This window comes from Lonchura striata, chromosome 1 (genome assembly GCF_050655825.1).
Source record: "Lonchura striata isolate lonStrDom1 chromosome 1, ASM5065582v1, whole genome shotgun sequence".
NCBI lineage: Eukaryota > Metazoa > Chordata > Aves > Passeriformes > Estrildidae > Lonchura > Lonchura striata.
In genome coordinates this window covers 72,117,350-72,130,909 of record NC_140703.1, presented here as the reverse complement: position 1 = coordinate 72,130,909, position 13,560 = coordinate 72,117,350, and the positions used below count along the sequence as shown (strand labels likewise).

General features: G+C 35.6%; 1 protein-coding gene across 1 annotated transcript in view; it reads right to left on the bottom strand.

Annotated features, from left to right (window-relative positions):
• Positions 1–1,321: 1,321 nt before the first annotated feature.
• Positions 1,322–13,560, bottom strand: part of MIPEP (mitochondrial intermediate peptidase) — a 64,942-nt gene continuing 52,703 nt past the window's right edge. The window contains exons 17-19 of the mRNA XM_021530635.4: positions 9,177–9,298; positions 8,295–8,368; positions 1,322–1,563 (exon numbers count right to left, since the gene is read on the bottom strand). Of these exons, the coding sequence (XP_021386310.2) occupies positions 1,469–1,563; positions 8,295–8,368; positions 9,177–9,298 (291 nt within the window). The 3' untranslated portion in view covers positions 1,322–1,468. The remainder of the gene's footprint in view (positions 1,564–8,294; positions 8,369–9,176; positions 9,299–13,560) is intronic.

Here is a 13,560-nt window from a genome sequence, read left to right as displayed (position 1 = left end):
AGGAATCAGTGAGTGGTACAAGAAATAAGCCTAGCTGTGGTACAAGTCTGAAAATGCACTACGGTTTAACCAAAGCATCTAAAATTGTCTAAACCCAGCTCCACCAGAATGACAGTGCTACTCAACAAGGCAACTTCCACCTTGCAAAAAAGCATGGCAGTGAAGAAAAATAGGGTAAAATATCAAACAATACCCTTTTGCACAGATTCTGCTAAAAAGAAGGTAAATAATCCCATCATCTCTCATGCTTATTTATCCCTTCCTGAACACCCACTTTTTCTGGCTGAGTTCTTTTATCTTTACTTGCTTCTCTCTGTTATTTGTCCACATCTCTCAGCTTTGGTTTTCTTCCTCTCTTGCTTCTTTCACAGTATTTCCACTGAGCAGAACACTTAAAATATGTTTTCTAACAACTTACAGAGGACCTCTACACAAGGCCACTCCTACAGAAAAAAAATCACCAGGTTTTTTTTGTGGTTTTTTTTTTTGTTTGTGTTTTTTTAGTTTTTTGGAAGGTTTTTTTGTTTGTTTAGTGGTTGGGTTTTTTTCCCCTGAAAACACCTTCAAATACCATTTCATAATTTATTTAGAGGGAAGAAGAAAAACCCATTGATAACATTCCCTTTGTTCATCATCCGCTATATAATATGCAACCATACCAAACTGCTCCAGCCTATCCTGGAAAAAAATTTTGTTCTGAATTGTTTCCCTTCCAAAATGCACCCAAAATGTACTTTAAACAGCTCCCCAAACTCGTCCATTCATCATTAAAAGGAAACTCTCTGTGAACAAACATGCAGGGACCAGATCATCTGTAGGGTATCTATTTTACTCCTTTGTCTCTTTTATGTGTTGCAACATATCTCTTTCTCTCTCACCTAAAATTTTCCATTACAGACCAGCAGGACCACAGATTTACCTCTCTCATCTTTCTCTTCCCTATATCAAATACAGCTCCTAGTTTCTTTCTTTCTAATTTTCCCTTTGTTTCAAACACAATTTGCTCTTCACCAATGCAGGACTCCTACAAAATATATGGTTAAACAAAGTTAAAGAAAATCCATAAGCACGTGAGAAAGACCTTTGTGAGCAGTTCTGGACCATAATATTAAGAGGTAAACCCTAATAGTGAATCAATGCATGTACCAAAAGATCTTTCAAACCTCTCCAGTCACCCCCAAAGATGAGTGCAATTCCCATTTACTCTCTTCCAACAAGATAACATTTTCTAACAGACCATGCTAGAGAATTTGAATCCCAGATTCATGCTTAATCTCCTATGCAATGGAAAACAGTCATTGTCATAAATTCAACCAGGTGATCCAATGAAAGTATTTATTACCATTCCACCAACATGAACAGTCAAACTCTAAAAGTGTTCACCAAAAAGCAAAGACAGTCACAACAATATTTTATCCACAATTATGAAGACATACACAATCTTCCCTAAAATAATTCAGTTCTGCTGTTATGAGTCCATGATAAATGTTTCAAAGTCATGGTCTAAGTCTGAAACAAGGGCATCCACAAAATCTTCAACTGAAAGTGATTTCTGCAGCATACCTACAAAAAAGCAAGACAAGACACTTTTCATCAGGATGCTATGACCTTGACAGCTTTGTCAGTGATAGCACTTACTGCTAACTAACTTTGAATGTTGCTATATAACAGAAACAGCTATCAGATTTCTTTGTCAAGAAAAAAGTAAAATTACAGTGCAGAAGGATTATTTAATTTCTTCAAGATACCTGTTATGCATTGTCACAGAATTGACAGGTTTCAAGGATGTTAAATGAGTTTTGTCATTAAGACTTTCTTTAAGCAGGGAATCATATCTGTTTTAAAGCAATGTAACCGCAGACTCAGTCATTCCTTAATGACTGAAACAAATTAGTGATTGAGCAGGTATATAAATCCTTATCTGCTAAGTCTCAGTTCTGACCAAGCCAGAAAAAAACTATATTTTCTCAAAGCATTACACACACCTTAGAACCATTTTAATTTAGCATTAAATAAAATACAGCTATAGCTGGAATTTTTGACAAGGCACAAGACATAAACAAAAGCATTTTTAGCATAATGCAGTTCTAATTTTGCTTTTCTTTTTTTACAGTACTAGGACTTACCTTTTCTTAAGAATTTAAATTACTGCATCTGTTACCTGTAGCACTTAGCTACATGATAACAGACATGAAAATTGGCATAATGAATTAGAATTAGAATCATGCCCAAGTACTTCATCAGGTAATTCTATAAACAGAGAAGCTTCCTCTCCAGAATCTGAATTTTTAGATGGCATGAGATGCATGCCACCCTTTATATTATTTATTTATCCTTTAAATTATTTCCAGATGTTTCTTTGTACTTAACATCACATTCAGTTGGTCTTTTCACTGTTATTAACATTTTCAAGACTGCACATGAAAATTTACTGCATAACTTGTACCAGGAAAAAAAAAAAAACAACAAACCAAACCAAAACAACAAAAAAAATCCAACAGCACAACTGCCAAATAATGTAAAATTTAATCTTTGTATTTCTTTGAAGTGATCTTTCTGGCATATGCCAATGTAAATATAACCTTGTTCTACCCTTTCTGATCAGTGTACCTACTGAACATAAATTTATATTCTTTCACATCCTCAACAATATTTGCTTTTGGTGGAAATTATAATTGCATGCTGCTAAAATACTATAATCTTTTACTATGACACAATGATTCAAAACCGATCAGGAAACAGGCCAGCTCAAAGTAAATTGAAGTGAGCAGCCAAAATGAATTTTCTCGCTAAGACGTTACAGAATTCCATTTCAGTCTGATTTAAACACATGTTACAAGTGTCAACACAAACTGCCATGGCCCAGTAGATTAATAGCAAGCACTAAAAGGAAAACAAATCTCACACTATATACAGATTGACTAAAATGCCGTTAAAATAAGTTTGCATCAAGCTATTTTCAAAATGAAAGAGAACAGAATTAGTATTTCCAAGTACTTGGTAAACTTGTCATCTACTCTAATGTTAGAAAAATCATGGTGGAATTATTTGTAGGTCACAATGAAAAATGGCTTGCTATGTGCTGGGCTGAGAAACAGATGTGTGCAGATACCCAGCTACTGATCTGAGCTCCCCAGAGAGACATGGCCTCTTGCAGACTCCCTCTCTCCAGTTCCTGGCTGGGGAACATACATATTTGCTCCCTAACAGCCTTGGAAAAATTCCAGTTAAACTGATATTTTCTGTTTTCACAGAAGAGGAGAGAGTGCCTTAAGAAGGTGAGAGGGATAGCAGCCCACCAGAACATATGTCATTCATTTTTCACCAGATATCATCGGTATGGAGAGATGACTAAAATACTGCACAGTTGTTACATAAAGATGGCCATAATAGACATAACCCATTAGCCCCATTATATAAAACTCCTCTTCCAATATTGACTTTATAAAAAACAGCCAGTCTGGATGATGTTCAGCCAATTCTTTGACACACTAACAATTACTCTGCCTATTATCAATACACTGGAAAAATCCAAAAGCCAATAGTATAATGATAGGCAGAAGAGAAGAAACTGAAGCTGGAGTTATCTTCAAGGAGATTTAATTTCTCCTCTTACATAAAAATGGCAAATCATAACAAAAACATTCCAACCCTCAATATTACAAAATGAATAAGGGAAATAGAATTAATTACAGTATACTTGGATGTATTTTAGTGCAGCTGAATACAGTCTTCTCAAATATCACTCAAAACTTGTTACAAATTGTATTTATTTATTACAACCAAGTTTGCTTTAAATATGTAGGAGATTCCAAAATCATTCTGGCAATGGTGATGTCAACTGACCTCCGATCCAGTAGTTCCAGCTTTTGACAATAAAAACAGATTTCAGTTTTTTTGCATTAGTAGTTTAGTGCACTCCTATTTTCCCAACACTGACATCAAAAGCAGACACCAGAAGACTTTGATTTTGCATAGAAGGGATGAAGAGTAACTGAGGTCATTGCTAAAGAACTCCTACTGCAGTGAAATGATCATGCCCTCATTAAATAAATAACTACAGATTTTAGAGTAAGGCAGCTCCAAAAGAAACAGGCAATGATGGTATTTCTGTGTTTTAACCTCTTACTCTACACTGATGTGCTAAAGAGTGGTCATGTCTCTCTTCAAACCCCATTAAAATATATCAAAGCAAGATCAGCCTTGATATAGTGTAAGTACTCAGCACTTCAGTCTAAATGATTTAGTAAGATGTCCACAAGGTCTGATGGTTGCAGTTTTTAAATTTAGGAGTGTATTTTAATACGTTCAGCCCAACTCCTATTTCAGCTCAGTCTCTCCCAAGCCTAAGGCAACTGCATAGCTTATCTTCACTGCTTTGAAGTGTCTTTCACATTACAGCACTGTGGTTAACCACACCCTTTTGAGAGATGGTTAGCTATAACCTACAATCACTGAAAATTGAGAGAAGAACAAAGCCTGTGGCAAAATTTGGCCTCTGGCCCCCTGGAACACTAATTATTTTGGATCCATGTAGTTTGAGCTAACATATGTTGCTGTTCACATCACCTTCTAGGATTTATGCATACTTCTTACACTTTCAAAGAGATGTACAATCATTATGAAGATTTTTTCAGCCTCTTCAATTTCTAATTACTCCATGAAGTATGATCTGAGGCACGGAAAAGCAAATTTTCAAACAGCATTGGAGCAAATGGGTGTTTATATAAATACAGTCAGTTGGTTTGGTTACTATGTGGGCACAGAGCTGAGTATGACTGTCTGCAATGCAACACAGCATCAATAAAACCAGAACACAACCTCACAAGGACTTCTTCAGAGGCCCCACATGCAATGTGACTGCACCAAGGCAGCAGAAGTGCACTCCAGGATATGTTCCATGCTCTTAGCTCCCAAAACATCCAACCCAGTAGTTTTCACACTGCAATTCACTTTCTGCCTATGCATCTGGGTTTCTTTCCAGTCAGAGAGTGCCAAGGGAGAGAGGGAGGAATGGCGCACACCTAAATCTTGTTCAGACCTGTAACCAGACACAACTGGACCTGGAAGGGACACCTGGGTTATATAACTTTAAAGGAATCTGCAATCCCTAATGCCATGTAGTCCTAGGAAGCAGAAAATCTGCAAGAGTCACATAGTCAACACAAAATGTCAGAGGAATCAAGTTCTTCTCAAAACATATTTTTTCTCTAAGGAAAAATTAAGCCTCTTGGACAAAACACCATCCACTGATTTTTAATTGCTTCTGATATCCATATTTTGACTATTTCTGTATTTCATTGAATATCAAAGGGGTAAGATAAAATGGGTCATTTCAGAAAATGTTTAAAAAGTTTTCAAAAAACCTCTATGATTTTGGTTTTTTTTAAAGGAAACAAATACCAAGAGAATCAAATGCAAACAACAACAACAAAAAGTATATTGTGTTTCCTAATTAAAGACTAGTTCAAACAGGAACCTTGTGAGCAGCTCCACAGGTCAGATCCTTTATCTTTCCTAATCAGTACATCTATGGAATCATACTGGAAAAAGATGAAAAGCTCGGGTCATATCCAAACACAAAGGAAAAACAATAGAAAGCTTCTGAGAAGAAAATCATAACAAAGAAACTGCATAAATGAAATGTGCTTGTGAAGTAACCTGCTATCAAACAGCCAATGAACATGGCTAACTTCCTAATGAGGTATGGAAACACTTCAAGGGTGAGGCTGCAGATGTGCATCCGAAAGCCAGACATGTGCAAGCCCATATAAAAAACACCTGAAATAACAACCTAAAGAACTTTTATGAAATAGGGCACTAGTTAGCACAGATTCTGGACTGTTTCTCTGAAGAGGAGTAAAATCAACAAGCTTTAAAGTGGAATCTGTCTTTAATCAGATATGTTTTGTTATTTGCTATGAGAGCAGAGTTTTGCAACTGATGGAAACCAACAGGAGACGGAAATCAAGTAGTCTGAAATACTGATAATGAAAAAAGCAGCAAGAGGAATCAGCTCATTAAACCTAAACAAATTGGATTATTCCTACTTTTCTCCATACATTCTCATTTTTTGTAAGAAATACAGACAAATCAAGTACAAATATAACTTTTTTCATCAGGTGTGTTCTATGATTTAGCTTCCAATAATTCCAAATCAGCAATCAAGTTATTGTCTTGTCAAAACACCTGAGTCACCCTGATTTCATTCTTCAGGGAGTCGTTCAAGCATGTTTGTTAGGTTTCTTACTTTTACTGTGTACAAATGAACATCATGATACGCACAAAGAATCTGCTGATAAACACTGGTTATTTTTACGATCCTGAATATCAGTTAGGATTTCTGAATAAACAGTGTAAAAGTGAAATTCAGAATACAAAAGTGGCCAGGGAGATAATCTGAAGCAAAGAAGGTGTATCTTTGATGGAAGAGGATTAGATCATGGTACACTTAAGAAAACTGGGCATAAAAAAGCCCATAGGCCCTGGCAGGATGTACCCCTCAGTGCTAAGGGAGCTAGCAGATGGCATTGCTAGGAAACTCTCAGCAATGTATTAAAACAGGAGAGGTACTGTAAGACTGGAAAAAAGTAAAAGTCATGTCTATCTTCAGGAAGAGCAAGCAGCAGAACCCGAGGAACTGAGGCTGGTCAGTCTCACTTCAGTCCCTAGAAAGGTTCTGGACCAGCTAATCCTGGAAACTGTTTTCAGACTTATGAACAGCAAAATAATCAGGAATAGTCACCATGGATTCACCAAAGGCATGATTAAATAACTTGATAATTTTATAGATGAAATAACTGGTCTGGCAGAAAAGAGGAGAGAAGCGCACGCCACCTCCTTGGACCTCAGTGAGCCCTTTGACACTCTTTCCCACAAGATCCTATCACATGCAAGGGGGAAAGACAGTTTTACTTCCACAGTTTTTCTGTAACACCATCCACAGATGAATTTTGAAACTTCATTTAAATAGTATTTGATTCATGGAAGCATACTGCCAGCAACTTCAACATAGCTTCCAGAACATTTCAGGAAAATCCCATGTTCAGTAAAATAAAGAGTATATCCCAGAAAGAGATCATAAGTGTATCTGGTGTTTAAAAACATTTTTTCTTTCTCCACCATATGACTTACAAAGTAAAAATTGGATATGCTTGCAGAGATGCACATTCCTGTCTTGCAAATTCTTAATCCACAGTTCTGGGCTACAGTTTTTCAAGATTACAAACACAAACTCTTCAAGAACAGTAAAGAGAAGTAAGTTTGGGTAGTCATACTGAATGAAAAGTAACCCTGTAAATCAGAAACGTAAATAGACAACCTAAAGAATATATAGTTGCCTAATATATGATGAGTCTAAGGGCAGCAGAGGTCCTGGCCTCAAATATAAACAGATAGGTCAAAGAACTGAAATGCTCCAGTCATGAAACCGTGCCAATCTCATGATGAAATACAGACATGTACCACTGTCTTCCTTATCTGTAGAAAAAAGTCCCACAAGTTCCAGTCTGCTAAAATGGAGTGAACAGAGGCCAGTGAATTAATATTCATTCTTAATACTAAGAATTTCAGAGAAAATTGAAAGATGTAGCAAGTGCTCACCTAAGGAACAGCAAAAATAATGTTTGGTGTGAATTCTGCAACATTACAGAGGCAAGGCTTTACCCTGATTTCATAGATTTGAGATAAAGTCAACCGTTTCTCAAACTTGTTTCATTCTCCTGGCATTATTTTTTAAGTTATGAACACACAGAGTATTTTTGCTATGGGTATGAATGATTTTTAAAAGCTATTTTCTAGATTCCAAAGGTAAATATTGGTAGTGACATGAATAATGAATTATGTTTATTATAGCTGTCAGAGCTGCATTTCATGAAAATGTACACTCGAAGTAATGATACAGCCAAAGATATTTTGATGACACAGAAATGATGTGGCCAAAACAAGTTCAACTTCTCTACAAAATAACCAGAGATTTTATGAATTCCATGTATGGAAAAGTTACTACTTTATTGTATCCAGTAAATGATGTAATCTATCTTCCTTGAAGTTTATTCTGAATTCTTTAATCAGCCTTGTAATACAAATCTTTCAACACTTCAGCCCAGCTGTGTGTACTCCACAAGGAGTTCCACTGACTATGATAAAAAGGTGATGACCAGTCCACTTGAATTTTTCTTTCATAAATCTAGTGAACATCATAATTAAAAGTAAAAACACCAAGTTGAGAAATGCAGTTAGTTGAAGTTCCTTCCTTTTGCAGGGGAATAGAAGAGATATCATTTATTTCCTACCTTGCACCATCAGCATGGGCTCCTTTCCACCGCCGTGTGCCAGCATCTCTCTACGATAGCGCTCTCCCATTGCCCTGGAGAAACACAGGTGTTAGAGCCATCTGCAAACACAACCTGTCCAGCCTTCACTCAAGTTTGCTTCTAGCATTTCCACAGAACTCAGACAGAAACCAAATTAAATTTTCCACCCCAAAACAATGGCCAATGCCATGCTGGCTCCTCAAAATCAAATTACATTTTAAAAGCCCCACTACGAGGAACCGAACTAGACAAATTTTATTCATATAAGTGTGTGTTGGTACTTATAGAAGTTAATTTGCAAACAACATTTCAGGCTTCATTGTGCCAAAGGTAAAAGTTTCTCCTCTACAAGGTCCTGAACATTCAACATAGATGTAAGAATGCTTACAATCTGTGACCTCACAATTTGCTTTTGTAATTTCACAAAGCAAAATGACTAGGATAGCTCTACTGAGCTTTGAAGTTGGTGACATGAAGCTTGTTTAATACCCACAGTTGCTTTGATTTCAATAGAAAATTACAAGTCATTAGGCATCTATGAATTTCAAGCTCTCTAATTACATCTAAATAGGGATTTCAGTGCCTTCCAACTGACACACCTGTATTCTACAACACCAACACAATTTTTTTGCACCAATGAACATGACCCAAAGCGTATCTATATACACACATATACATGTGTGTGCGTGTATATATATATGTGTGTGTGTATCTCCATAGTTATTTCCTGCTTTGTAGTCCTCTTAGAATCAAGAAAAGGACTAAAAACTAATTTGTGTCAAAAAAGCCCAAACCTAGTTTGTTTCATGTTTTTCAGAAGCAACTAGCATTTCATTCTATTTAAGATTTCTGTGTTTTTACCTATCAAATGGGTTCTGAGCAAAGCACTGTTTCCACACCATAGAAGCAACAGCCCTGGACATGAGGTAGGAGTAGTATTTGGCACCGTAGCCCACGAGGTGACTGAATCGCAGCTGCCAGGCCTGTAAAAAATAAAAAGAATCCAAACCCCATGTTATCTTTTGAATTCTTTATATTGTTCAACATTTTCTTATGTATGATGGAAGAAACCTGATCCTATTAATGACAAACAAAAAATAAAGTAAAAAAAAATAGCCATCAGAAATAAATTCCAGAATGAACAATCCTTTATCAGAAGCAGCATTTTTCAATCTAAATGCTGTACATCTAATACACTGATCATCAGGATGGAAACTATATATAACAGAAGGGGATCAGAAGGGGAGAAAAGAAATTACTCATATTTGATAATAGCTGTGTAGTTCTACTGGTATTGAACAAAATCCACAATTACCTTGTTATAAGTAACACAATATTTTATAATTTTTCATGTGGGTAAGTGCAGTCTTACACTCAGAAAAGTTCAATTTATAACTTTTGTCAGAAACAAAATGGCAAAAGTGATTTGTGTTTAATACTATAAAAAATACATCTTTCCATGTAGTAATCATCTTAGAGGTACACAACTTCCATCCACATGCAACATCATAATTCACATATTTGTCTGCACATTTTTAAATGTGTGTATATATAGCAGATTATAGTCCACAATTATATAGCTATTCATTTATGGACTTTTACTTCGCATAGTGACTCATTCAAGTGAGGATAGACTTTTGTTTAATGCTGTTTAGTGTTGACTGTTTCCTTATGATTTCTTAGCAAAGAAAATCCAAACTATCAGCATTATCTTCACAGAAATCAAAACACTTATTTCTTTTTATTTTCCTGACTCCAACAGAATAATTTAAATTGTGACAGACTCCAAAAGCTACCTGGTCCAATCCTCACTCAAAGCAAAGCCAGCTTTGAAGAGATTTCTCAGGGCTCTATCTAAGGTCTCCAGGGATGAAAATTTCATCACCTCTCCAGTGTGATGTGTAAAGCAAGTAGATCCAAACTGAAATGGTGTTTCCCAACAGATTCGGGCAAAGCTTTTGAAATGAGAATGGACAACTGTAGAAAGGAAGGAGTATGAAACTTCCTTTGCCCTTTGGCTCTGAGGAAACTCCATGGAGAAAACAAGTGCCCTATCTTATTTGCCCTCCTATCCAAAGTTGAAACTCTTAACATTCTTGTGATATGTCTGTCGTCATGATTTTTGCAGGTACTATAAAAAATAGAGTTTCAAAGAAGTACTAAAAGATAAACAATAACGTAGTGTAAGAGATGTTTTAAATTTAAATCCATGGGCTCTGAGATGCTGGTTCTTATCCTACAGTAAATGGCTGAAATTCTGATGAAGTCTAACAAAAAAGTGAAAGGACATATATAATTTTCCAAAACTATTTGTCTTTGTGACTCTTCAGCACATGGTAATTAACAAACTCCTTTTTTACAGCTGAAATAAACTATACTTCTTTATTCAAGAAAGTCCTGATTATTATCTTATTCTCCATTACCCAAAAAGATGTATGTGTATTCTAAAAAAAAAGGCCAACTGAAAGGGAGGAAAAAAGTAAGTATTTGGTTTTTACTTAGTCTTTTTTTTTCTTAAAAGAAAAGGGAACAAACAATACCTCATAATCTAAATCAGTTTGAACAAGTTGCTAGCTATGCTACCTTTCCTGAGCAACATGTACAAATAAAGTTCTCAAAGCTAGCTGTAGTTCAGCCATTCAAAAACTACTTTTTACAAGATAGTTACCTCCACCCTAAGGCAGATGCCCCAAACAAATGGAATTTGCCATGGGTGAGCACTTGAGCCTGTACTGGTGACCTACACAACTAAAGTACAAGTAGCAAGGTTAAATGAGATGGAAAAAGATCTCCAGTCTTCAATTTTCCAATGAGTCTTGATGCATGGTACAAATACTTTAAAATAATTTTTTTTTTCTCTTTAAGGTAAAGCACCGTACTGTATCTCATTGTAATGCAAGTGTGTTACAACATCCATCTCAGACACAGTCTCCTCTTTGCTTTGAAAGGTACTTTGGTTGCCTTGTTTATACTTTATAGCTGTAGTTTTTTCTAACTAGTCCCTTAATTATAACCATAATCATTAAACTAAAAGCACATTTTGAAACAGAGCAGAGAGACTACATTTTTAGAAGACTGAGCAGGAAAGCATGTCAGTTTCTTTTATAATAAGTTTTTTAAGTTATGATTAGAAGTTTCTACTCTCTGGAATGTGGAAAACTTTACCGATGAATTGGTTTCACATACTTAGAAATGGTTTTTAGGCTACAAACAGAAATAATTTCCAGGTGTTTGGCATAGTAAAGGATATTTCTACCTCCCCCATCAGAAAGGAATTACTTTGATAATCATGTAAGCTGTAACTAAGGCAGTATGTCTTCCTTGAAACCTCAGATTACACTGTTCACTCAAATGCTCTCAGCATTTAATGGTCTGCACCTAAATCAGATAATCTGCACTTCCAGGTTGATCAACTATTCCATTTATTTGGTTTGTTGAAACTCTGCATCACAATGAAGCAAGGAGAAAAGAACAACTTCTCAGCAATCTGTCCAAGACCAAAAGCTTGATTTCAAAGTCTGCACCTAAAATGGCCTCAGTACGCCCTGCTCAATTTTGTTTGACATTGTCTTTGCTAAGCTTTACTAACAAATGTCACATTGTTTCTGTTCATAAGGGAAAAGGAAAGTACAGAAAGACCAAGGAATGACACTACTCATCTCCCTCACTACATCTGGAGAGGCTTGAAAATATGAGGAAGTGGAAATTCTAAAAATTCATTTGGAGCAGGACAGTATCTAAAACAAGAAACAGAAATGGAGGATGAGTCCAACCGAAACTAAGAATGTTTTCCCACTATTCCCTACTGAAATTTGAAGCCTGAATTTAATTATTTTTTAAATCAGATTTTCTCCACTCTAGAGCATGAATAACTCTATCATGTCATAATTTCCTGTCAAAACTTTTGTCCCAGTCCTCACACAAAGTTCCTGATCTGGAACTCCCAATCTTCAATATTACCTAGAACCCATTACATTATTCAAGTACATTTCTAATTCTGTTTTCTCCTAACAATTAACTTTTCAAGACTGGACTTAGCTACCTATAAAAATATATTTAAACATTAGAACACCCATCCTCTAGCTTCATTCACAAGGAGCTACCTGCCCACATAAAAAAATTTCTTCCTCTCCTCCTGCTTCATACAGAGATTATGACCTAGGCAATAACATGGTCAAAAACCACAAGAATATATAGGCTGCTCCATTAAAAAGGTCTATGATGAATACAAAGACACTCTCTCTCATTGGGGTGATTATCACAAATAACATTTTAAAGTATTTATCACCAAAAAAAAGAGACATTAAAAATTATCACAAATATTTAAAACTAAATTAATGACCTTGTAGCATAAAACTCCATTTCTCCATTTTAAAAAATTCAGCTATATGATGACTTGATTTCTTGTGTCATTTCCAACAAGGAGTCATTTCTTCATTAAAAAAAAAAAAGGACATATCAAATTCCCTTTTGGACAAGGTAAAGGCTAGACATGTAGAACTAGAGCACTCTCCTTATTAAATGTTACATTTTTGGTAAGCAGCTAGAAAGTTAATGAAGACTGCAAGTAATTGCTTACTTCAAAAAGTTCCATGAACCCATTCCAGCAGTTTATAAAACAGTGCACTTTACAGCATTGCCCATGGGTTATGATAATATGCCATCCACAGGTCATGTTCATGCCTGCTTTTTATTCAGCACAACAGACTGCAATAAAGGTGTGTGACTGATCCACTGCTGCTATTAAACAGGTTTTTTTTCCACCAACATTATCAATCTTTTCTTATAACCATGTCTGAATAATTTCCAAAATTCCATGTGCAATGGCTTTTCACCCCATCATGTAAAAACAAAAATACCTTACTGATACTTTTGTATTCTCACACCTTATCAGGACTTTTTTTGAAGTCCTTGTAGAATATATTCTTAGGGTAAAATTCAGTTCATTTTACTTTAGCTACCTTAAACTATGTGTCTTGCCCAAACTAGTGACATAGACCTCCTTTATATTAGAGGACAGAAATATTTAACCGGTTATCTTTTGAGAGGATAGGATTACTGCTTTAGGAGAAATTTGAATAATTTACTACACCTTCCATCTTCTATTCAAAAGTTAAGCCCCTTCATTCACGTTAACAATATAGTAGGATCAGTTAAACCAAACTATTTTGCAGGCTACATTACTTTAGGATTCAATTATTTGAATTTTAAATTTAGAATTGTTAATATTGTCACAAAAAGTAAC